This window comes from Haliotis rufescens, unplaced genomic scaffold, assembly GCF_023055435.1.
Source record: "Haliotis rufescens isolate VD_foot unplaced genomic scaffold, xgHalRufe1.0.p SCAF_13, whole genome shotgun sequence".
NCBI classification, from domain to species: domain Eukaryota; kingdom Metazoa; phylum Mollusca; class Gastropoda; order Lepetellida; family Haliotidae; genus Haliotis; species Haliotis rufescens.
Window position 1 is genome coordinate 25,590,510 of NW_025963813.1, and position 23,074 is coordinate 25,613,583.

A 23,074-nucleotide genomic window follows, 5' to 3' on the forward strand; every position below is an offset into this window, starting at 1 on the left:
TCTCCGACATAAACCGGATGTGTGAAGGACGTTATACAACATACCACCGGCATAAACCGGATGTAAGAAGGAAGTTATACAACATATCTCCGACATAAACCGGATGTGTGAAGGACGTTATACAACATACCACCGGCATAAACCGGATGTAAGAAGGAAGTTATATAACATATCTCCGGCATAAACCGGATGTGAGAAGAAAGTTACACAACATATCTCCGACATAAACCGGATGTGAGAAGGAAGTGATACAACATATCTCCGACATAAACCGGATGTGAGAAGGAAGTTATATAACATATCTCCGACATAAACCGGATGTAAGAAGAAAGTTACACAACATATCTCCGACATAAACCGGATGTGAGAAGGAAGTTATATAACATATCTCCGGCATAAACCGGATGTGAGAAGAAAGTTACACAACATATCTCCGACATAAACCGGATGTGAGAAGGAAGTGATACAACATATCTCCGACATAAACCGGATGTGAGAAGGAAGTTATATAACATATCTCCGACATAAACCGGATGTAAGAAGAAAGTTACACAACATATCTCCGACATAAACCGGATGTGAGAAGGAAGTTATATAACATATCTCCGACATAAACCGGATGTAAGAAGGAAGTGATACAACATATCTCCGGCATAAACCGGATGTGAGAAGAAAGTTATACAACATATCTCCGACATAAACCGGATGTGAGAAGGAAGTTATATAACATATCTCCGACATAAACCGGATGTAAGAAGAAAGTTACACAACATATCTCCGACATAAACCGGATGTGAGAAGGAAGTGATACAACATATCTCCGGCATAAACCGGATGTGAGAAGAAAGTTATACAACATATCTCCGACATAAACCGGATGTGAGAAGGAAGTTATATAACATATCTCCGACATAAACCGGATGTGAGAAGGAAGTGATACAACATATCTCCGGCATAAACCGGATGTGAGAAGAAAGTTACACAACATATCTCCGGCATAAACCGGATACGAGAAGAAAGTTATACAACATATCTCCGACATAAACCGGATGTGAGAAGGAAGTTATACAACATATCTCCGACATAAACCGGATGCGGGAAGGAAGTTATATAACATATCTCCGACATAAACCGGATGTGAGAAGGAAGTGATACAACATATCTCCGACATAAACCGGATGTGAGAAGGAAGTGATACAACATATCTCCGGCATAAACCGGATGTGAGAAGAAAGTTACACAACATATCTCCGGCATAAACCGGATGTGAGAAGAAAGTTACACAACATATCTCCGGCATAAACCGGATACGAGAAGAAAGTTATACAACATATCTCCGACATAAACCGGACGAGAAGAAAGTTATACAACATATCTCCGACATAAACCGGACGAGAAGAAAGTTATAATACCTATTCTTGGCAAAAACATGACGCAAGAAGGAAGTTACATAACACATCTCTTTAACAACTTTAAGTAAGAAGTAAGTGATACACCATATTTCAGGTTTAAACATGATGTAAGAATGAATTCATGCAACATATCTCCGGCGTTAACTTCATGGTTTTATCCCCGCCATCTGCATGGGTAAGACGGTATTTATGCAACACATGCTTTGTGTGTACCCGCTGTAATAAGGAGTCCGTGACACATGTCACAAGTAACCGAGGGCAGTGACCGACTCGTGACATGTTGAGTTGCATATCAACTGACTTCAATTCAGGATATTTTTCAAGTATTAACCTGGCTTCAGATCCTGGGTTGTGAAAGTATCAACCATGAATGCCTAGCTGTTATCACTCCCAAAGGCCGTGATTCGAACCCAAAATCTATGTTGGTGACATCAGATATAAATGGACGACCGCCGCCGACAGCAAATCCGCCATGTGTGCAGTTGCGGACCCTTCTGTTGATCGATGCTACTCTCCTGCACGGCGCTGACGTCCCGTCGTGACGTCACTGTGTGGCTGCATTGATCGCCCATCCAAGACGGCAGACAGTCAAAGGCCCGTAACTCCTTCAGGAAAAATGTCACATTACAGTTTTCCACACGAAAACTATCCATATGTGTGGTTTATCGGTATACACGTCGCCAAATGTTTAAACTATTGGTTAAAGTTTGTTTGTTTAAAGCATTTTTTAGAACCTAATACATTGCTATTTACATCCCTTAGGTACGCATTCTTCAGATGAATCTACAACTCGAATCAAACTTAGATCCGCGGTTGTTTTTTTGTTACACATGTGCTAGTTTGGGTTGTATAGTAACAAGTACGTATAGTATTCTGGCTAAGTGTTGGCAAGTTGGTGACTTCTTGCCAATCACCCTGACGTAATCCCAACAACATAGACACTTTCTACACTGAGTGTTCATCCATGGGACCGACCAAGATTGAACAACCATCAGTTATTGGGGCGTTAATCACTACACGCGCATTACATTTAGGGGGCAGATGACAGTCCTATACCCAAGTCTCTACACCACCTTGTTTATTTGCCAATTCAAAGTGTGTGATGTAAATCAACGTAACAGTTTCCCTGTTTCAATTAAGACATTGTCACGCTTCAGAAAGGACAGTGCTTACACATAGACCTTGGCTGGAGTCCGGGACATATGCCTCCATTTTTTAAGTCCATATTCATGACAATATGGGATAATATACATCACAAAATATACAAAATTCCCTTTTTTTTAATATAAAGTCGATAAATATCCAATAAAGCATATGCTTGTTGCTTTTGATTTATATTTATTAAGCAAATAACTTGTTCATTCATTTGTTATTTGTCAGGTTATCGCCAAAACGAAAACATTGACATTACCTATCGACCAGCATACCCAATGCAAATATGGTGAGTGTAATGGTTCAAGGGAACTAACTCTTACTAGTACGCGACAACATTTGTGAGTTGCTGTGGGCGGTGGCATCTTAATTACCCTTCCAGGCTGTAATAGCGAGTTAATAAAAGTAGTTGTGATTCAACCGATGATTATCATATTTAGTACATTATTAGGAGACCTTTCCCCAAAGATTTCTTCCCACGACTTGAGGAAATACCAACCGCCATTGTTACCGATCGGTTGTGACTTTCAGCTGGGGAATTTCCGGAGTTATCGACTGGTATACGCTGCCAGACTTTTTGGTAGATCCCCGAACTTGGACACGCATTCGTATCGGGTTACTCCAAGAACGAACTGTGTGATGTGGCAGAGCTGAAACCATATCTTGAAAGCAAAGACGCTCAGTGCCAGTGTATTGCCAGCCAAACTCCACCGAGGGACAGTCGTCTGCTGAGGATGTCGTCTGCGACTTTACTTTGTTTTGTATTTGTTTTATCAGCAATTTCTCTCCAAGATATTCTGGCCGTCGAAAATGGTAAGTTGCCTTGTTATTCACCCATGTCTGACCACTGTCCAGATCTAGTTACTGTGGAAATACGTACGAGATCTCTTCATTTGTTTGTTACAAACACTTCGAAAGTTTATAAGAAATTATAATCCAAACTTTTGAATTTTCTGGAAAAAATCGTGTTTTGAACATGTTGAACCGATTAAAATATAACTTTGGGTGCGATCTAAATTATTGTATGATATCACGAGTATTGTACAGCGTTTAAGGATATACAAAGATAGCACGGAGGTTATACAAGTCCGTGAGTAGAGTTACGATTTTTTAAAAACCTGCTGATTACAAATAAATAATTGTTTTGTTGTTTCCGTTATGTTTAGCGTTCTTACGCTGGGAATAAAATAATATTTTACAACAGTTAATCTTCTAAACAGAAATATGAGGAAACCTGAATAAGGTCTATGTCCTAGTTCCAGCTATGTAAGCCAGAGAAGCTTGCATTGTTTATAATAAGTGTACGTGACTCCCACCATGTGGGGTGCTGCAGATCCATACCACCTGCCCCTACGGTGTTGCAGGTCCACACTCTGTTCAGCTTTGCGATGCAATTAATCTCATGCTCATAGACAGCTTACTTGCAAAAAGTTTTCTCTCAATGTGATGTGGAAGTGTATAGGATCTACTAGGAGGTGTATAAATAGCAGCCATGTAATGTTTTACTCTTGAAAGCTTGCTTCAGTCTGCTCCACTTGTAAAACTAATGATGTATGGGGCTGGGTTACCATGGCTAACATTGATGTTGACCTCCTTCACCTGCCATTATGTGCGATGCTCAAAGCTGGGTAAGTTCTTCTTGATGAAAAATTAATACATTTGTTCAGAAGCGTGATTGAGGTGAACTGACACTCATTGGCTGATAAACATAACAAAATGAATAGGTATTACTGCCATACACTTCACCTACATAGGTTTATTAAGTTTGAAAAGTTGAATATAATGTGTTATCTTTATCATGTTTATGTTACTTGTTCACCAGTTTTCAAAAGCTTTGTAACGTGTAAATATTCAACACAACTAGCAACACTGGGATGAAAAGTTTGCTGAATAGAAATGTTCTGACTGTATTTTGTGACAAACTGACACATTGATTCTACTTGTTCAATAGAAAGGGTGATATAGTCAATTATTTCCCATTTGGAAATGTGATATGGGAATGTGTATTAATATTATCTTTCTTCATCTTTGTCTAAGTACTGCCAGTGTTTGGATTGGTCTGTTATGGATGTTTGTAACATGTTGAATATGATCTGTTTGAGAATGTCCACAACATTCACGACAGCATGATTGGTGGGGTCATCTCATGTTCTGCTTCTGGCCTAGCATCATTATACACTGTTTCTATAGCAACATTATTTCTATTTCTGCTGGCCCTGTGGGGAATCCATGGTATACTAGGTCACCAGTAGCACATGCTTGTATTTATATACGTTTGTTCTTTAATGTCACCCCCAGTAATATTGAAACCATATGGCTGTGGTCTGTAAATAATGGAGTCTGCACCAGACAGTCCACTGATTAACATTATGAGCATTGATCCACAATTGGGATAACATGTAGTTGACCAAGTCACCTAGTCTAACCAAGTGACGCATTTAGTCACCTCTTATGACAAGCTGGGGACCTATATTCTTATCCGGATTCCCCATGGGTAATTGTCATGAAGGATGATTCATGGGGATCTGATGGTTACAATGTGTGACCTGGCTGCCCTCATGTCATTGTGCCCGGATGGTGCAGATCTTAGCTCATACTGTTAACACGGTCAAGCCCTATAGACTACTAGTTGGCTTTTTACAATAGGTCGAGGTATAGCTGTAATGTTGCTGGTAATATGATTCTCACTATCTCAAACAGTTTTGGCATTTTTGTAGAGGTTAAGTTAATTCTAAATTTTAAAACAGAAATAAAAATGAAATAATTCTTGTGTAAATTCTTGTGTGACAATTGTAATTATTACAATCTCTGACACTTTTATATTTCAGGGATACATGAATTTGGAAACAATACTTGTCTCAAATATTTTACTATGTTATATAAACAAAGACTTTGAATTGAGCTGTGAAACAGGTGCACTTAACCCAGGGCTCCTGTACCTGCAATTACTGACAAGTGCAATTTGAGCATGTAGAAACTATGTCCCCAGCTGCTAAGTCCAAAGTCATGTGTTTACCTGTGGGAGAAGTTATTTAGTTCATCACTCTTACACTGTGTTGACTTCTGGCATCTAATTACTGTAGCCTGTGAATGTCACTGTGACCTGCCTTAAAGGAACAGATGACGAGGGAGAAACAACACAGCTGTGAAACTTCCTGTTTGTTGACACATCTATCGAATGTTTGCAAAACTTGTAAAGTTCATAGTTCACAACAACACATATGTTGACTGGCCTTTGCATATGACCGCTGATGTGTGAAATCCATTAAAGCTGTTTGCTCTTGTATAGAGTGATAACCTGTGTGACATAATGTTGCAGATTAACAGTTCTCTCTGTCAGGTCCTAATGGTATCTTCTCATCTCCTGGCTGTTCCAGCTGTGTCCTATTGTGTAATCCTCCTCATGTCTGTAGTCTGTAGTACACAAAATATCCTATAAGCAGTACTTACAGAAAATTTCATTCAATATATATTTCAATGATCCATGACCATACACAGATTGTTCTTTATTTTTAACACTGATGAGGCTGTATCAGATGACCTTTTGTTCATATGAATTGATGTTTTGTCATTAGCTGTGATAACCAGACCCTGTGGAATCCCTTAACCTTTCACCTAGAGGTCAATATAGTTATGCAAATATTTTAGTCTCTAGGCTTTCATGTGTTGGTCTTTATTCAAAGCATAGTTCTCTGTAGAAACATGAAGTCTGGTTTTGTGGTCATTTACACTATATTCCAGCAACAGTTGAATGAAATATACCGTCACTTATGGCCAAACTAGCTCTTCATTATCATGTTTATATTCTAGCCATCCCCTCTTTATTACTCTGTGATTTACATATTATCCAAACAAGCATAAACTAACTTGAAACAATAGCACCGTAAGTAAGCCATTTTGGTCTGTAAACCTCAGAAACCCGAGTATATTTGGCTTCCATTTTTTGACCACGAGAAGAAACTGAGGGATTTGATTGGTCTTCTTTTTCTTTTCTTTTACAGGATTTAATGTTTATGTAAATTGATTACTTCTTATCAAAGGCATAAGCCTGACCTAATATGTTTGCAGGGCACTGTAGAAGTCAGAAGTGCCAATAACTGTAGTATTGCATAAATCTGTTTGTAATGATGACACCCAGTAAGGTGTGCTGGTGTCATTCGGTAAGGCCACTAGTGTGAGTTGAGAAGCCAGTATGCCATGTCTGGTATGTATAGTGCAGTGAGCATTGTCCCTGTTCCAGATCTGATGGTTGTGACAGTGGCAACAGATGAGACTGATGGCTTCAAGCGCTTCCAGAGATCAGTGAAGAAGTATGGATTGCAGTTAAAGGTAAGACGGTGTCCTCCCAAAACAAATTACATGCCAAAACACCTACAGCGTATAACAACAAAGTTCACAGTTGAATGCACACCTAATCCCCTGCCTGTTACCTTTGTCATTTTAATGGAATAACCCCAATGCCAAATGTTCTTTTAAGCGGCACAAGTGATTCTCTACCACAACCACATAGTCATTGAATTCAACAGCCCTGGGAACGTTGGGAGTGCCATCCATGGCTTCGATCCAGGTGTCTTGAGTAACTGCTTGTAGAAGCAGAGACAGTCCAGCGGCTCTTCTTATCCAGGCACACACTTCAAGGTCGTCTTTGCACGGAACGGCAAGTCCTAAGTCCTGTGTATTCCTCCAAATGGCTTGGTTTTAATGAAATAGGCATCCTTTGACATCAGCAGCGGGGAATTCTGCCTATACCAACTGTGGTCACTTTCCCTTTAGAGGTGGTTTTCACACACTTCCAGTGAATACAAGTCTGTCTCTCTACATTCTTGGTGGGACGATATCCATTAAATAAAACTTATGCACTTCCTTTCTGTGAAAATATAAACTCAAAATTCTGGAGACCGGGCATGTAGATTTGCAAATATACTCTTAATACAATTGGTTGAAATTGGCTTATTTAAATACTTTAGGTACATTCATGCTTCAACCTTCAACCTTCAACCTACTCAGTTTTAAACCACCTCTGTGTTTCCCAAACAGTGTTAAAATAAGCAAACCTGCTTGTTCACCAATTCAGGTTTCTTTAGAAATATAATATGCTTAAACAAACCAATCCATTTGGAAAGATTGACTGAAACTGAGTAAAAGATTATATTATCTTTTACTCAGTTTCAGTCAATCTTTCCAAATGTTAATCCAGCTTATCTTTACTTGGTTCATCCTTTACTCTAGTGGATCAATACGTCTTTGGGACTGTTCCATTATAAGTAGGTGAAATCCCTTTGTTGTTTTAATCAAGTGTAGGGGTACTGGGCAGTAGGTGTTTTGGGAGATAACTGGTAAGACATCTCCATTTTATCGTGATCAAGAAACACAGTCGCAGTGTCAAGTTGGACCAACTGAAGGGAAAGAATAGAGATGCTTTTGTGGGTCTTTTTATCTCAGAAATTTCTATTAAAAGACAATGTACTAAGGACACAAATTACAGTTCTTGCAGATGGAGCTAATGTAACAGCAGTACTCTTGTCGTCTCAATGATAAGGGAGTACTTGTTGGGTCAAAAGGGATTTATTTTCAGTGGGCGTAGAGTGAGAACTACACAGTAGTCCGGATCTGCCCTCGTCTCAGGGATGCAGGCTGGAACCTCCCTTATTGATGTACAATGAATAGCCCCTATATGATACAGTGAAGAGGTATCAGGGTATCCACATGATTGCAGAGAACATGCAAAAAGCTAGGTAACAAAGAGCACCTAAACACAGGCCAAGCCTGTGACCGACCCAGTGACAATAGCCATGAACCTAAGAACGAAATGGCTTAACAACCCAAGCTATAGACAGAACTAGCTTACCTGTGAATTAGTAGGTTTGTGCAAGTGCTGAATTTAAGGCCCAGTATTTAAGAAAATAAATGTTAAATATTTAGGTCAGCTTATTAATTTAATTCATGTTTGGTTACTATAATGATACTTTAAAATCTAACAATAGTCTATTTACAAGCATACTGCTACACTAATATGACTGTGTTGATGGTGAAGTCTGAGAACATGACCCTGCTGTGGCCTTGTTCAGCTCTCAATGAGTAACATGCTCCCGTGTTACAGGTGCTTGGAATGGGAGAAGAGTGGGACGGTGGTGATGTTGCCAACTACGCAGGTGGAGGACACAAGATCAACCTGCTGGCTGAAGGGCTGAAGAAGTACCAGGACAGGGAGGACCTGATGCTCATGTTTGTAGACAGGTGTGTTGGCTGCAGTGTCACGCTGCTCATGTTTGTAGACAGGTGTGTTGGCTGCACTGTCACGCTGCTCATGTTTGTAGACAGGTGTGTTGGCTGCAGTGTCACGCTGCTCATGTTTGTAGACAGGTGTGTTGGCTGCAGTGTCACGCTGCTCATGTTTGTAGACAGGTGTGTTGGCTGCAGTGTCACGCTGCTCATGTTTGTAGACAGGTGTGTTGGCTGCAGTGTCCCGCTGCTCATGTTTGTAGACAGGTGTGTTGGCTGCAGTGTCACGCTGCTCATGTTTGTAGACAGGTGTGTTGGCTGCACTGTCACGCTGCTCATGTTTGTAGACAGGTGTGTTGGCTGCAGTGTCACGCTGCTCATGTTTGTAGACAGGTGTGTTGGCTGCAGTGTCACGCTGCTCATGTTTGTAGACAGGTGTGTTGGCTGCACTGTCACGCTGCTCATGTTTGTAGACAGGTGTGTTGGCTGCACTGTCATGGAGCAGCCCAGCATTCTAACATGGCCAATAAGAAAGTCCATTACTAATAATGTTTCTTCACATGAAGACAGTTATTTACATGTCAGTCTTTGTTTTGATCTGAAAATAGTCAAATATATTGAAGGATTTTCAAATTACTTTAAACAGACTTCTGTTGTAGCAAAGCTGTTGCATTTGTAGTAGAAAACAAGTATCCCTATCTTTCAACCATTTGTAACAAGGGTAGGGTTGTTGTTAACCAACATTGTTTTCCATTTGCCGTAGGATGTTTTTAGAGTAAGATGAGTGAGTGTGTTGGGATTACCGTCATATCCACTAGTTGTGGGAGGAAAACCTGAAGTGGTCTCAGACGTTTAACACTTTGGTGAAACCACAAGGAAAGGTATGATGTTGACAAACCTAGATACATTATTGTGTGACCCGGGATTGAAACCCACAAACATAGGTTTCGTGGGACTGGCCAATACGTGCCCCTGGGCTAAGATGAAGATTTGCATTACTGAAAACTAATTTGTTTGGCTATTCCTCCTGCAGCTATGATGTCATCTTCAACAACGACCCAGACACCATCATTGAAAGGTTTAAGAAGTTTGATGCAAGGATAGTGTTTTCAGCAGAGGGATTCTGCTGGCCTGACAGGAGCCTGCAGGTTGGTAGAAGAGTGTGGAGAGAGTGGTGTTATGGGTCAGAAAGAATTGAACTAAGGCTCGTCCTACTGGGCGATCGATCTAATGTACATTTTCACCTCGCGCACGTTCTGAGTAATCACAACGAACTACATATCGCTCATATCATATATGGGTGACATACTTGGTAACTGTTACAGAAATAAACAGGGAGTGCATTTGCACAGTTGGTATTGCAACTAGTTTTTAAAGAGAGATTTATATTTATTGATTTTGTTGTGACTCATTACTGAAAATGTCAAAGCAATAATTAAAAGCTTATGAATTATTTTGTGAGGGAAATGCCTGAGTTTTTGATCGGGGATTGTGGGGTTGACGGTAATTTAATAATGACATAATTCAATTAACAAAGAGGCCCACAAAAAGAAACTTTCTCAAATACAGTAAGACCATAAAAAAAACCCAACTGTGCAAGACGCATAGTTGAGCAAGTATGAATGGGCAGAGATAAACGTAGATGGCGGGGACTGTCTGCCATATATAATACCCAGGTAATTAAGTTGTATTTGCATGTTCCTTGTCTGATCTACAGTAAACTACGTTTATAACGAACACGCTTATAACAAACTGATGGATATAACGAGCATATTTTTGGTCCCGGCCATTTGCTGTATATATGCTTATAACGAACTACGGTTATATCAAACTAACATCAGTGGTTCCTTTGAGTTCGTTATAAATGTAGTTTACTGTATGTCCTTCGTGTTATTCATGTATAATTATGTTTTTCAGGATCAGTATCCATCTGTGACTATTAATGAGAAGAGGTTTTTGAACTCTGGAGGTAAGATTCCAGTGAAGGAGATGTTGTGTTATTATTGTATGTACTTGTATGGAGTTGGGGGTCATCAGAGTGATGTGTTGAAGGACAAGTTGTACAATGTGAACGGTTGTATCTGACATTTGCCCAGGTGTTATGGGGTGTACCCAGGCTTGTGTCATGGTGTACACTGTAATAAGGAGGACTTGGACATGTTGTAATCATAGTTATAACATTTGTGAGGGGATGCACTATTAATAGAGTTTACCAAGGGCATACCACTGCTGTGTGGTTTGCCAAGAATATTTCCAATGTGATGTTATGTTGAGATATAGTAACGTGTGAGCTCTGTGCAGTATGCCAGGCTATGTATGAGATGCTGGACTGTAACATATGACTGTCTCCAGGTTATATAGGGTATGCCAGGGACATGTATGAGATGCTGGACTGTAACATATGACTGTCTGCAGGTTATATAGGGTATGCCAGGACATGTATGAGATGCTAGACTGTAACATATGACTGTCTCCAGGTTATATAGGGTATGCCAGGGATGGTGAGATGCTAGACTGTAACATATGACTGTCTCCAGGTTATATAGGGTATGCCAGGATATGTATGAGAAGCTGGACTGTAACATATGACTGTCTCCAGGTTATATAGGGTATGCCAGGGATGGTGAGATGCTAGACTGTAACATATGACTGTCTCCAGGTTATATAGGGTATGCCAGGGACATGTATCAGATGCTGGACTGTAACATATGACTGTCTCCAGGTTATATAGGGTATGCCAGGAGATGTATGAGATGCTGGACTGTAACATATCACTGTCTGCAGGTTATATAGGGTATGCCAGGATATGTATGAGATGCTGGACTGTAACTTATCACTGTTTCCAGGTTATATAGGGTATGCCAGGGACATGTATGAGATGCTGGACTGTAACATATGACTGTCTCCAGGTTATATAGGGTATGTCAGGGACATGTATGAGATGCTGGACTGTAACATATGACTGTTTCCAGGTTATATAGGGTATGTCAGGGACATGTATGAGATGCTGGACTGTAACATATGACTGTCTCCAGGTTATATAGGGTATGCCAGGGTATGTATGAGATGCTAGACTGTAACATATGACTGTCTCCAGGTTATATAGGGTATGCCAGGGACATGTATAAGATGCTAGACTGTAACATATGACTGTCTCCAGGTTATATAGGGTATGCCAGGACATGTATGAGATGCTGGACTGTAACATATGACTGTCTCCAGGTTATATAGGGTATGCCAGGGACATGTATAAGATCCTGGACTGTAACATATGACTGTCTCCAGGTTATATAGGGTATGCCAGTATATGTATGAGATGCTGGACTGTAACATATGACTGTCTGCAGGTTATATAGGGTATGCCAGGGACATGTATGAGATGCTGGACTGTAACATATGACTGTCTCCAGGTGATATAGGGTATGCCAGGGACATGTATGAGATGCTGGACTGTAACATATGACTGTCTCCAGGTTATATAGGGTATGCCAGGGACATGTATGAGATGCTGGACTGTAACATATGACTGTCTCCAGGTTATATAGGGTATGCCAGGATATGTATGAGATGCTGGACTCTAACATATGACTGTCTCCAGGTTATATAGGGTATGTCAGGGACATGTATAAGATCCTGGACTGTAACATATGACTGTCTCCAGGTTATATAGGGTATGTCAGGGACATGTATGAGATGCTGGACTGTAAGATATGACTGTCTCCAGGTTATATAGGGTATGCCAGGATATGTATGAGATGCTGGACTGTAACATATGACTGTCTCCAGGTTATATAGGGTATGTCAGGGACATGTATGAGATGCTGGACTGTAACATATGACTGTCTCCAGGTTATATAGGGTATGCCAGGGACATGTATAAGATCCTGGACTGTAACATATGACTGTCTCCAGGTTATATAGGGTATGCCAGGATATGTATGAGATGCTGGACTCTAACATATGACTGTCTCCAGGTTATATAGGGTATGTCAGGGACATGTATAAGATCCTGGACTGTAACATATGACTGTCTCCAGGTTATATAGGGTATGCCAGGAGATGTATGAGATGCTGGACTGTAACATATGACTGTCTCCAGGTTATATAGGGTATGCCAGGATATGTATGAGATGCTGGACTGTAACATATGACTGTCTCCAGGTTATATAGGGTATGCCAGGATATGTATGAGATGCTGGACTGTAAGATATGACTGTCTCCAGGTTATATAGGGTATGCCAGGATATGTATGAGATGCTGGACTCTAACATATGACTGTCTCCAGGTTATATAGGGTATGCCAGGACATGTATGAGATGCTGGACTGTAACATATGACTGTCTCCAGGTTATATAGGGTATGCCAGGGTATGTATGAGATGCTAGACTCTAACATATGACTGTCTCCAGATGATATAGGGTATGCCAGGGACATGTATGAGATGCTGGACTGTAACATATGACTGTTTCCAGGTTATATAGGGTATGCCAGGATATGTATGAGAAGCTGGACTGTAACATATGACTGTTTCCAGGTTATATAGGGTATGTCAGGGACATGTATGAGATGCTGGACTGTAACATATGACTGTCTCCAGGTTATATAGGGTATGCCAAGGACATGTATAAGATCCTGGACTGTAACATATGACTCTCTCCAGGTTATATAGGGTATGTCAGGGACATGTATGAGATGCTGGACTGTAAGATATGACTGTCTCCAGGTTATATAGGGTATGCCAGGATATGTATGAGATGCTGGACTGTAACATATGACTGTCTCCAGGTTATATAGGGTATGCCAGGGTATGTATGAGATGCTAGACTGTAACATATGACTGTCTCCAGGTGATATAGGGTATGCCAGGGACATGTATGAGATGCTGGACTCTAACATATGACTGTCTCCAGGTTATATAGGGTATGCCAGGATATGTATGAGATGCTGGACTGTAACATATGACTGTTTCCAGGTTATATAGGGTATGCCAGGATATGTATGAGAAGCTGGACTGTAACATATGACTGTTTCCAGGTTATATAGGGTATGCCAGGGACATGTATGAGATGCTGGACTGTAACATATGACTGTCTCCAGGTTATATAGGGTATGTCAGGGACATGTATGAGATGCTGGACTGTAACATATGACTGTTTCCAGGTTATATAGGGTATGTCAGGGACATGTATAAGATCCTGGACTGTAACATATGACTGTCTCCAGGTTATATAGGGTATGTCAGGGACATGTATGAGATGCTGGACTGTAACATATGACTGTCTCCAGGTTTTATAGGGTATGCCAGGATATGTATGAGATGCTGGACTGTAACATATGACTGTCTCCAGGTTATATAGGGTTTGTCAGGGACATGTATGAGATGCTGGACTGTAACATATGACTGTCTCCAGGTTATATAGGGTATGCCAGGGTATGTATGAGATGCTAGACTGTAACATATGACTGTCTCCAGGTTATATAGGGTATGCCAGGATATGTATGAGATGCTGGACTGTAACATATGACTGTCTCCAGGTTATATAGGGTATGTCAGGGACATGTATGAGATGCTGGACTGTAACATATGACTGTCTCCAGGTTATATAGGGTATGCCAGGGACATGTATAAGATCCTGGACTGTAACATATGACTGTCTCCAGGTTATATAGGGTATGCCAGGATATGTATGAGATGCTGGACTCTAACATATGACTGTCTCCAGGTTATATAGGGTATGTCAGGGACATGTATAAGATCCTGGACTGTAACATATGACTGTCTCCAGGTTATATAGGGTATGCCAGGAGATGTATGAGATGCTGGACTGTAACATATGACTGTCTCCAGGTTATATAGGGTATGCCAGGATATGTATGAGATGCTGGACTGTAACATATGACTGTCTCCAGGTTATATAGGGTATGCCAGGATATGTATGAGATGCTGGACTGTAAGATATGACTGTCTCCAGGTTATATAGGGTATGCCAGGATATGTATGAGATGCTGGACTGTAACATATGACTGTCTCCAGGTTATATAGGGTATGCCAGGGTATGTATGAGATGCTAGACTCTAACATATGACTGTCTCCAGATGATATAGGGTATGCCAGGGACATGTATGAGATGCTGGACTGTAACATATGACTGTTTCCAGGTTATATAGGGTATGCCAGGATATGTATGAGAAGCTGGACTGTAACATATGACTGTTTCCAGGTTATATAGGGTATGTCAGGGACATGTATGAGATGCTGGACTGTAACATATGACTGTCTCCAGGTTATATAGGGTATGCCAAGGACATGTATAAGATCCTGGACTGTAACATATGACTGTCTCCAGGTTATATAGGGTATGTCAGGGACATGTATGAGATGCTGGACTGTAACATATGACTGTCTCCAGGTTTTATAGGGTATGCCAGGATATGTATGAGATGCTGGACTGTAACATATGACTGTCTCCAGGTTATATAGGGTTTGTCAGGGACATGTATGAGATGCTGGACTGTAACATATGACTGTCTCCAGGTTATATAGGGTATGCCAGGGTATGTATGAGATGCTAGACTGTAACATATGACTGTCTGCAGGTTATATAGGGTATGCCAGGGTATGTATGAGATGCTAGACTCTAACATATGACTGTCTGCATGTTATATAGGGTATGCCAGGGACATGTATGAGATGCTGGACTGTAACATATGACTGTCTCCAGGTTATATAGGGTATGCCAGGGTATGTATGAGATGCTAGACTGTAACATATGACTGTCTGCAGGTTATATAGGGTATGCCAGGGTATGTATGAGATGCTAGACTGTAACATATGACTGTCTGCAGGTTATATAGGGTATGCCAGGGTATGTATGAGATGCTAGACTGTAACATATGACTGTCTGCAGGTTATATAGGGTATGCCAGGGTATGTATGAGATGCTAGACTGTAACATATGACTGTCTGCATGTTATATAGGGTATGCCAGGGACATGTATCAGATCCTGGACTGTAACATATGACTGACTGCAGGTTATATAGGGTATGCCAGGGTATGTATGAGATGCTAGACTGTAACATATGACTGTCTGCATGTTATATAGGGTATGCCAGGGACATGTATGAGATGCTGGACTGTAACATATGACTGTCTCCAGGTTATATAGGGTATGTCAGGGACATGTATGAGATGCTGGACTGTAACATATGACTGTTTCCAGGTTATATAGGGTATGTCAGGGACATGTATAAGATCCTGGACTGTAACATATGACTGTCTCCAGGTTATATAGATTAGGCCAGGATATGTATGAGATGCTGGACTGTAACATATGACTGTCTCCAGGTTATATAGGGTATGCCAGGGTATTATGAGATGCTAGACTGTAACATATGACTGTCTGCAGGTTATATAGGGTATGCCAAGGACATGTACGAGATGATCACACATGAGTCTGTGAGCAACCGAGATGACGACCAACTCTACTACACTAAGATCTTCCTGGACAAGAACTTGAGGGTGAGTAATGCTCTGTGCTGGATGTGAAAATGTTTTGTCTCTTACAGTTACTGACAGAGTAATGTCAATAATAAACCTACTTGTCTTGTCAACTAACCATGTTGACCAACCCTTGAGGGTTTCTAGTGTTGAGGGTCAACTCTTGTGTTTCAGGACAAGTGGAGGATTAAGCTTGACACTAGGTCAGAAATCTTCCAGAATCTTAATGGTGCTCTTGGTGAGTATAGCAATTATCTTCTAATCAGATTAACATTTAAAACTGTATAAAACCGAGCAAGGAATTTAATTTTTTTTTTTTCATATTGATATTATTTGGGATTGACAGTGTTGCAATTTAGAAGAAAGAAACATTGTTCATGATTGGGCTCTCTCTGTAGGTGAAGTTGTCATCAAGTCACTGGGGACCCGCAGTTATCTCTACAACCTCAAGTCAGGCACCTCCCCCACCGTCATACATGGGAATGGACCAATCAAGGTAGGACTACTTGCGCTATTCATCATGTGATCCAGAAGATATGTCAATCACAGTGGATCAAAGTTCACAATCTTTTGAATTGTCTCTCAGTTAAAGCACCTCTCATCAGATTGGTTCATCATTGTGTCACTACTGAAATCTGATGATCCGTTCTTTGTAGTATGCTTTGAACTGTTTTGAGTTTTTGTTCCTGCTCCAACACTGCTTGTTCACCTGTAGGCGGAGTTCAACCGTATGGCCAACTATCTTGCTGATGGCTGGACAATCCAGAATGGATGTCAAAGTTGTGAGGAAGATACCATCAGTCTAGAAGGGCTCAAGGTCAGTGGTATTCCAATATTACAGGAGGTTTAGAAATGGTCACTATTCCAGAGACAGTCACGATCTGGAAGGACAGTCAATTTTCTCTCATAATCTTGTTATGTTACATGAACCATTCCAGTGTTGCCATTTATTTCGGGTGGTGATGAGTTACACTGGATTGTGTCGGGGTGGTGATGAGTTACACTGGGTTGTGTCGGGGTGGTGATGAGTTACACTGGATTGTGTCGGGGTGGTGATGAGTTACACTGGGTTTTGTCAGGGTGGTGATGAGTTACACTGGGTTGTGTCGGGGTGGTGATGAGTTACACTGGATTGTGTCAGGGTGGTGATGAGTTACACTGGGTTGTGTCGGGGTGGTGATGAGTTACACTGGATTGTGTCGGGGTGGTGATGAGTTACACTGGATTGTGTCAGGGTGGTGATGAGTTACACTGGGTTGTGTCGGGGTGGTGATGAGTTACACTGGATTGTGTCAGGGTGGTGATGAGTTACACTGGGTTGTGTCGGGGTGGTGATGAGTTACACTGGGTTGTGTCGGGGTGGTGATGAGTTACACTGGGTTGTGTCGGGGTGGTGATGAGTTACACTGGGTTGTGTCAGGGTGGTGATGAGTTACACTGGGTTGTGTCGGGGTGGTGATGAGTTACACTGGGTTGTGTCAGGGTGGTGATGAGTTACACTGGATTGTGTCCGGGTGGTGATGAGTTGCACTGGATTGCACTGGATTGCACTGGATTGCTCTGGGTTTTGTCTTGGTGGTGATGAATCATCTGTTCTCCCTTCCAGGAGGAGGACTACCCGACAGTGCTTGTTGCCCTGTTCATTGAGAGACCAACACCATTCTTGGAGGAGTTTTTTGAAGGAGTAGCCAATCAGAACTACCCAAAGTCCAGGATCGACCTGTATGTTCACAACTTGGTAAGTATTCCTGACATATCCAGATGTATTGGATGTGTTTCTCTTAGGATAGGAGGGAATGGGTTGGGGATCCAACACGATAGTTACGGAGAAAGTGTCATGATTGTTGTACATTTTCGACAGCTAAGTGGATGTGTCGGAAGATTTACTTTCATTCCACATTACAATCTCATAAAAATCTTTTTCTCCTGATAAGCAAATAAGTGTCAAGGCTTCTTGTTTCTTAGTAAAAGAGGACAAGACATTCACACCAGCATATCTGATTCCTCTATCTCAAAAACGAACTAAAATGACAAGTTCTGAAATGTAAATCTGTTAAGGTGTTTCATAACCAGGTGTAAGAAAACTTATACATTTCTCTCAATTACTCTCTTCCTTCCTCTTGGCACTTTTCTCCCTCCTTCCCAAACATCCTTTCATCCAGGTCCCCAAAGCTGCCAATGTTTTCTTGTGATGAAACCCTTCAGAAGACACTTGCACATATTCTTGCTAATGCATATCATACCTGCCTGAAGTTTCAATTGGAAATATGTTCCTTGATGACATGTAGATATTTGTATTGCTTCTGGGTATCGTAGAAGTATAGCAGGCCTAAGCTGATGTATTTATGTCAGGATGTTAATAAAGGTAGACAACTCTTACATTATATGTTAGTTTGAATATGACCCTATTGTTGCAGACATGTGCCGGTAGTAAGCATCTTCTTGGAGATGTGTGTTTGAACTGAACAAACAGGACTTTCACACATTGACTATTTTTTCAAAGTAGCTACATTCACTTAAAATCCTAGATAAATTCCGAGGCATGCACTGTATCATGTATTTGATGGATGTGTAACCATTGTAACTTATGGTGCTTATGTAACAGGAAGACATTCACAGAAAGACAGTGGAGGTGTTCATCGATGAATATCAGGATGATTACCAGTCTGTGACATCCATAGGACCTTATGATGGAGTTGGAGAAGCCATGGGCAGGAACTGGGCCATGTGAGTTGATTCATGATCGTTGGACTGCTTTCCACATAACCATGTTGTTTATGTTATCTGCAAGGCTTCTAAAACTAGGCTAATGAAACAGGGCTAAGGACTCTAGGCTAATGAAACAAGGCTAATGACTCTTGGCTAATGAAACAAGGCTAATGACACAAGGCTGATGGCTCTAGGCTAATGAAACAAGGCTGATGACTCTAGGCTAATGAAACAAGGCTAATGACTCTAGGCTAATGAAACAGGGCTAAGGACTCTAGGCTAATGAAACAAGGCTTATGACTCTAGGCTAATGAAACAAGGCTAATGACTCTAGGCTAATGAAACAAGGCTAATGACTCTTGGCTAATGAAACAAGGCTAATGACACAAGGCTGATGGCTCTAGGCTAATGAAACAAGGCTGATGACTCCAGGCTAATGACACAAGGCTTATGACTCTTGGCTGATGCAACAAGGCTAATGATGCTAGGCTAATGAAACAAGGCTAATGAAACTGGGATAAGGTTGCTAAGTGTCTTCTAAATGGACCATCTGTGGTAGCAGTTATTTTCCACATGTTTGTGAGGGTTGCAATTTTTCTTATTTTTGTTCGGGCTACATACAAGAATCTGAAGCAGAGAAAACAACCTAAATGAGTTGACAGTACCTTCTTTGCTCACACTGTAATGTGATAGGAACAATCATACTCTTTGCAGAGCTGAGTGTATCAAGAAGAACTGCAATTATCTGTTGGTAATGGACTCTGATGCCCGATATGAGGAACCAGAAACTTTGAAACTGCTTATTCAGCAAAACAGGTAACTTGTGCCTTCTCGTCTCCATGCTACTTGATACTTCTGCCTATACTGTTCTGCAGGCTGTATATAGAGGCATTATATGAAGTCAAATCATCTTTTGTTTGGTAACTGGAATATTTGGGGAATGATAATGAAGTATTTTGTCCTGCTGCTAGGTCTGTGATAGCGCCGCTGGTGGCGAGAGTGGGCAAGCTGTGGTCCAACTTCTGGGGTGCCCTGGGAGCAAAAGGATTCTATGCCAGATCTGAAGATTATGCAGACATAGTGGAGACTAAGAAAGTGTAAGTAATTAAGGCCTCTAGCAGTGGACCAAAGGTGCCCGGTGCAGGACCTTAGTGTGATGTATTCGCTTTCTTTGCGGTTTTTGCATTATCTTCCTAGATAACCAGTTTGAAAAAAAACCCCTCTATATCAGCTCATTTCCATGCAGGGGCCTGTGGAATGTGCCATTCATCAGCTCCACATACCTGGTGCAGGGACAGAGACTGCCCAACCTCAGGAACGCATACTCCATCAACTCCGAACTGGACCCAGACATGTCCTTCACCAAACATGTCCGAGATCAGGTCAGCTAAGTAGTGGTTGGTCCTTTTACCAAGTATATGCAATGACTGCACACCAGCTTTGTTTGTGGTCTGCCCGTGTATCGTCTCATAGCAGGGTTGGATTGTCAGGTTTGTCTTCCAGTAGAAACAGTGAAAGTTGTCAGTGATGAGTGCCCAGAGAGGCATGTTATATCCTTTGTTGCAAGTTAACAAACGTCACACACAATAACAGTTGTCAGTGATGAGTAAGTGCCCAGAGAGGCATGTTATATCCTATGTTGCAAGTTAACAAACGTCACACACGATAACAGTTGTCAGTGATGAGTGCCCAGAGAGGCATGTTATATCCTATGTTGCAAGCAAACAAACGTCACACACAATAACAGTTGTCAGTGATGAGTAAGTGCCCAGAGAGGCATGTTATATCCTATGTTGCAAGTTAACAAACGTCACACACGATAACAGTTGTCAGTGATGAGTGCCCAGAGAGGCATGTTATATCCTATGTTGCAAGTTAACAAACGTCAAACACAATAACAGTTGTCAGTGATGAGTAAGTGCCCAGAGAGGCATGTTATATCCTATGTTGCAAGCAAACAAACGTCACACACAATTACAGTTGTCAGTGATGAGTAAGTGCCCAGAGAGGCATGTTATATCCTATGTTGCAAGTTAACAAACGTCACACACAATTACAGTTGTCAGTGATGAGTAAGTGCCCAGAGAGGCATGTTATATCCTATGTAGCAAGTTAACAAACGTCACACACAATAACAGTTCTCAGTGATGAGTAAGTGCCCAGAGAGGCATGTTATATCCTATGTTGCAAGCAAACAAACGTCACACACAATAACAGTTGTCAGTGATGAGTGCCCAGAGAGGCATGTTATATCCTATGTTGCAAGTTAACAAACGTCACACACGATAACAGTTGTCAGTGATGAGTGCCCAGAGAGGCATGTTATATCCTATGTTGCAAGTTAACAAACGTCACACACGATAACAGTTGTCAGTGATGAGTGCCCAGAGAGGCATGTTATATCCTATGTTGCAAGTTAACAAACGTCACACACGATAACAGTTGTCAGTGATGAGTGCCCAGAGAGGCATGTTATATCCTATGTTGCAAGTTAACAAACGTCACACACAATAACAGTTGTCAGTGATGAGTAAGTGCCCAGAGAGGCATGTTATATCCTATGTAGCAAGTTAACAAACGTCACACACAATTACAGTTGTCAGTGATGAGTAAGTGCCCAGAGAGGCATGTTATATCCTATGTAGCAAGTTAACAAACGTCACACACAATTACAGTTGTCAGTGATGAGTGCCCAGAGAGGCATGTTATATCCTATGTTGCAAGCAAACAAACGTCACACACAATAACAGTTGTCAGTGATGAGTGCCCAGAGAGGCATGTTATATCCTATGTTGCAAGTTAACAAACGTCACACACAATATCAGTTGTCAGTGATGAGTGCCCAGAGAGGCATGTTATATCCTATGTTGCAAGTTAACAAACGTCACACACAATAACAGTTGTCAGTGATGAGTAAGTGCCCAGAGAGGCATGTTATATCCTATGTAGCAAGTTAACAAACGTCACACACAATTACAGTTGTCAGTGATGAGTGCCCAGAGAGGCATGTTATATCCTATGTTGCAAGTTAACAAACGTCACACACAATATCAGTTGTCAGTGATGAGTGCCCAGAGAGGCATGTTATATCCTATGTTGCAAGTTAACAAACGTCACACACAATAACAGTTGTCAGTGATGAGTAAGTGCCCAGAGAGGCATGTTATATCCTATGTAGCAAGTTAACAAACGTCACACACAATATCAGTTGTCAGTGATGAGTGCCCAGAGAGGCATGTTATATCCTATGTTGCAAGTTAACAAACGTCACACACAATAACAGTTGTCAGTGATGAGTGCCCAGAGAGGCATGTTATATCCTATGTTGCAAACAAACAAACGTCACACACGTAACTGTTGCAGTCGATTTAATTTACAAGCATTGTAACATATTCCAACTTGAATTGAATTCTCATGTTTTAGGGCGCCTTCATGTATGTGACAAACAGACAGCACTATGGACACCTGGTAGAGTTTGACCACTATGAGACGGACCACTATGTCAATGACATGTTCGACATGTTCAACAACCCCATGGTCAGTATGACAACCTGCTAAAGCACCACTTTGTCAGTTGGTGGAGGATGAGTTTAACATACACTGTCTGTATCAGTGTATCAGCACAATGTAGTTGGTTGTGGAAGCTAGACATTGCTTTATCCCTTCTGGAATCATTTATAAACCAGTCTCTCCCTTTAGTTTATTCACCGTCTTGTTCATTTCTTGAGTCGTAGGAAGATTCTGACTTCAGTTTCATCTGTGTTACCAGGAATGGGAGAAAAGGTACATTCACGCTGACTATGCCAAGGCTTTGAAAGAAGATGCTGACGTTTTGCAGGTTTGTGGACCAACTGGTTGCAGACAAGTACAGCTTATTTACTCATGTGATATCTAGGGGCAGTGCTAGTAACTTTAAACTGGTCATGGTCAGACCAAACGTCATTGCCCGACTTGAAAACGCATCAATGAATTTTTAAAAACACCCTTTGTTTTGGAGACAGTCACACATGAAGTCCATTTGAATAGAGAGCCAAATTGTACAATATTACACTCACATGACTGGGCTAAACTTTGGTTATT

At 41.2% G+C, this 23,074-nt stretch overlaps 1 protein-coding gene across 2 annotated transcripts in view; it reads left to right on the forward strand.

The window, feature by feature from the left end:
- Nucleotides 1-2,910: 2,910 nt before the first annotated feature.
- The window catches only part of LOC124110780 (procollagen-lysine,2-oxoglutarate 5-dioxygenase 1-like), a 29,809-nt gene continuing 9,645 nt past the window's right edge, over nucleotides 2,911-23,074 (forward strand). The window contains exons 1-16 of one of the 2 annotated variants that reach the window (XM_046470191.2): nucleotides 2,911-3,377; nucleotides 6,805-6,893; nucleotides 8,665-8,801; nucleotides 9,820-9,934; nucleotides 10,704-10,755; nucleotides 16,194-16,306; nucleotides 16,460-16,523; nucleotides 16,684-16,781; nucleotides 17,001-17,102; nucleotides 17,892-18,023; nucleotides 18,891-19,012; nucleotides 19,709-19,810; nucleotides 19,966-20,091; nucleotides 20,241-20,376; nucleotides 22,418-22,531; nucleotides 22,764-22,832. In XM_046470191.2, the coding sequence (XP_046326147.1) occupies nucleotides 3,299-3,377; nucleotides 6,805-6,893; nucleotides 8,665-8,801; nucleotides 9,820-9,934; nucleotides 10,704-10,755; nucleotides 16,194-16,306; nucleotides 16,460-16,523; nucleotides 16,684-16,781; nucleotides 17,001-17,102; nucleotides 17,892-18,023; nucleotides 18,891-19,012; nucleotides 19,709-19,810; nucleotides 19,966-20,091; nucleotides 20,241-20,376; nucleotides 22,418-22,531; nucleotides 22,764-22,832 (1,650 nt within the window). In that variant the 5' untranslated portion in view covers nucleotides 2,911-3,298. Of the gene's footprint in view, nucleotides 3,378-4,038; nucleotides 4,193-6,804; nucleotides 6,894-8,664; nucleotides 8,802-9,819; nucleotides 9,935-10,703; nucleotides 10,756-16,193; nucleotides 16,307-16,459; nucleotides 16,524-16,683; nucleotides 16,782-17,000; nucleotides 17,103-17,891; nucleotides 18,024-18,890; nucleotides 19,013-19,708; nucleotides 19,811-19,965; nucleotides 20,092-20,240; nucleotides 20,377-22,417; nucleotides 22,532-22,763; nucleotides 22,833-23,074 lie in introns of those variants that run through there. The other variant, XM_046470190.2, reaches the window with a different exon arrangement.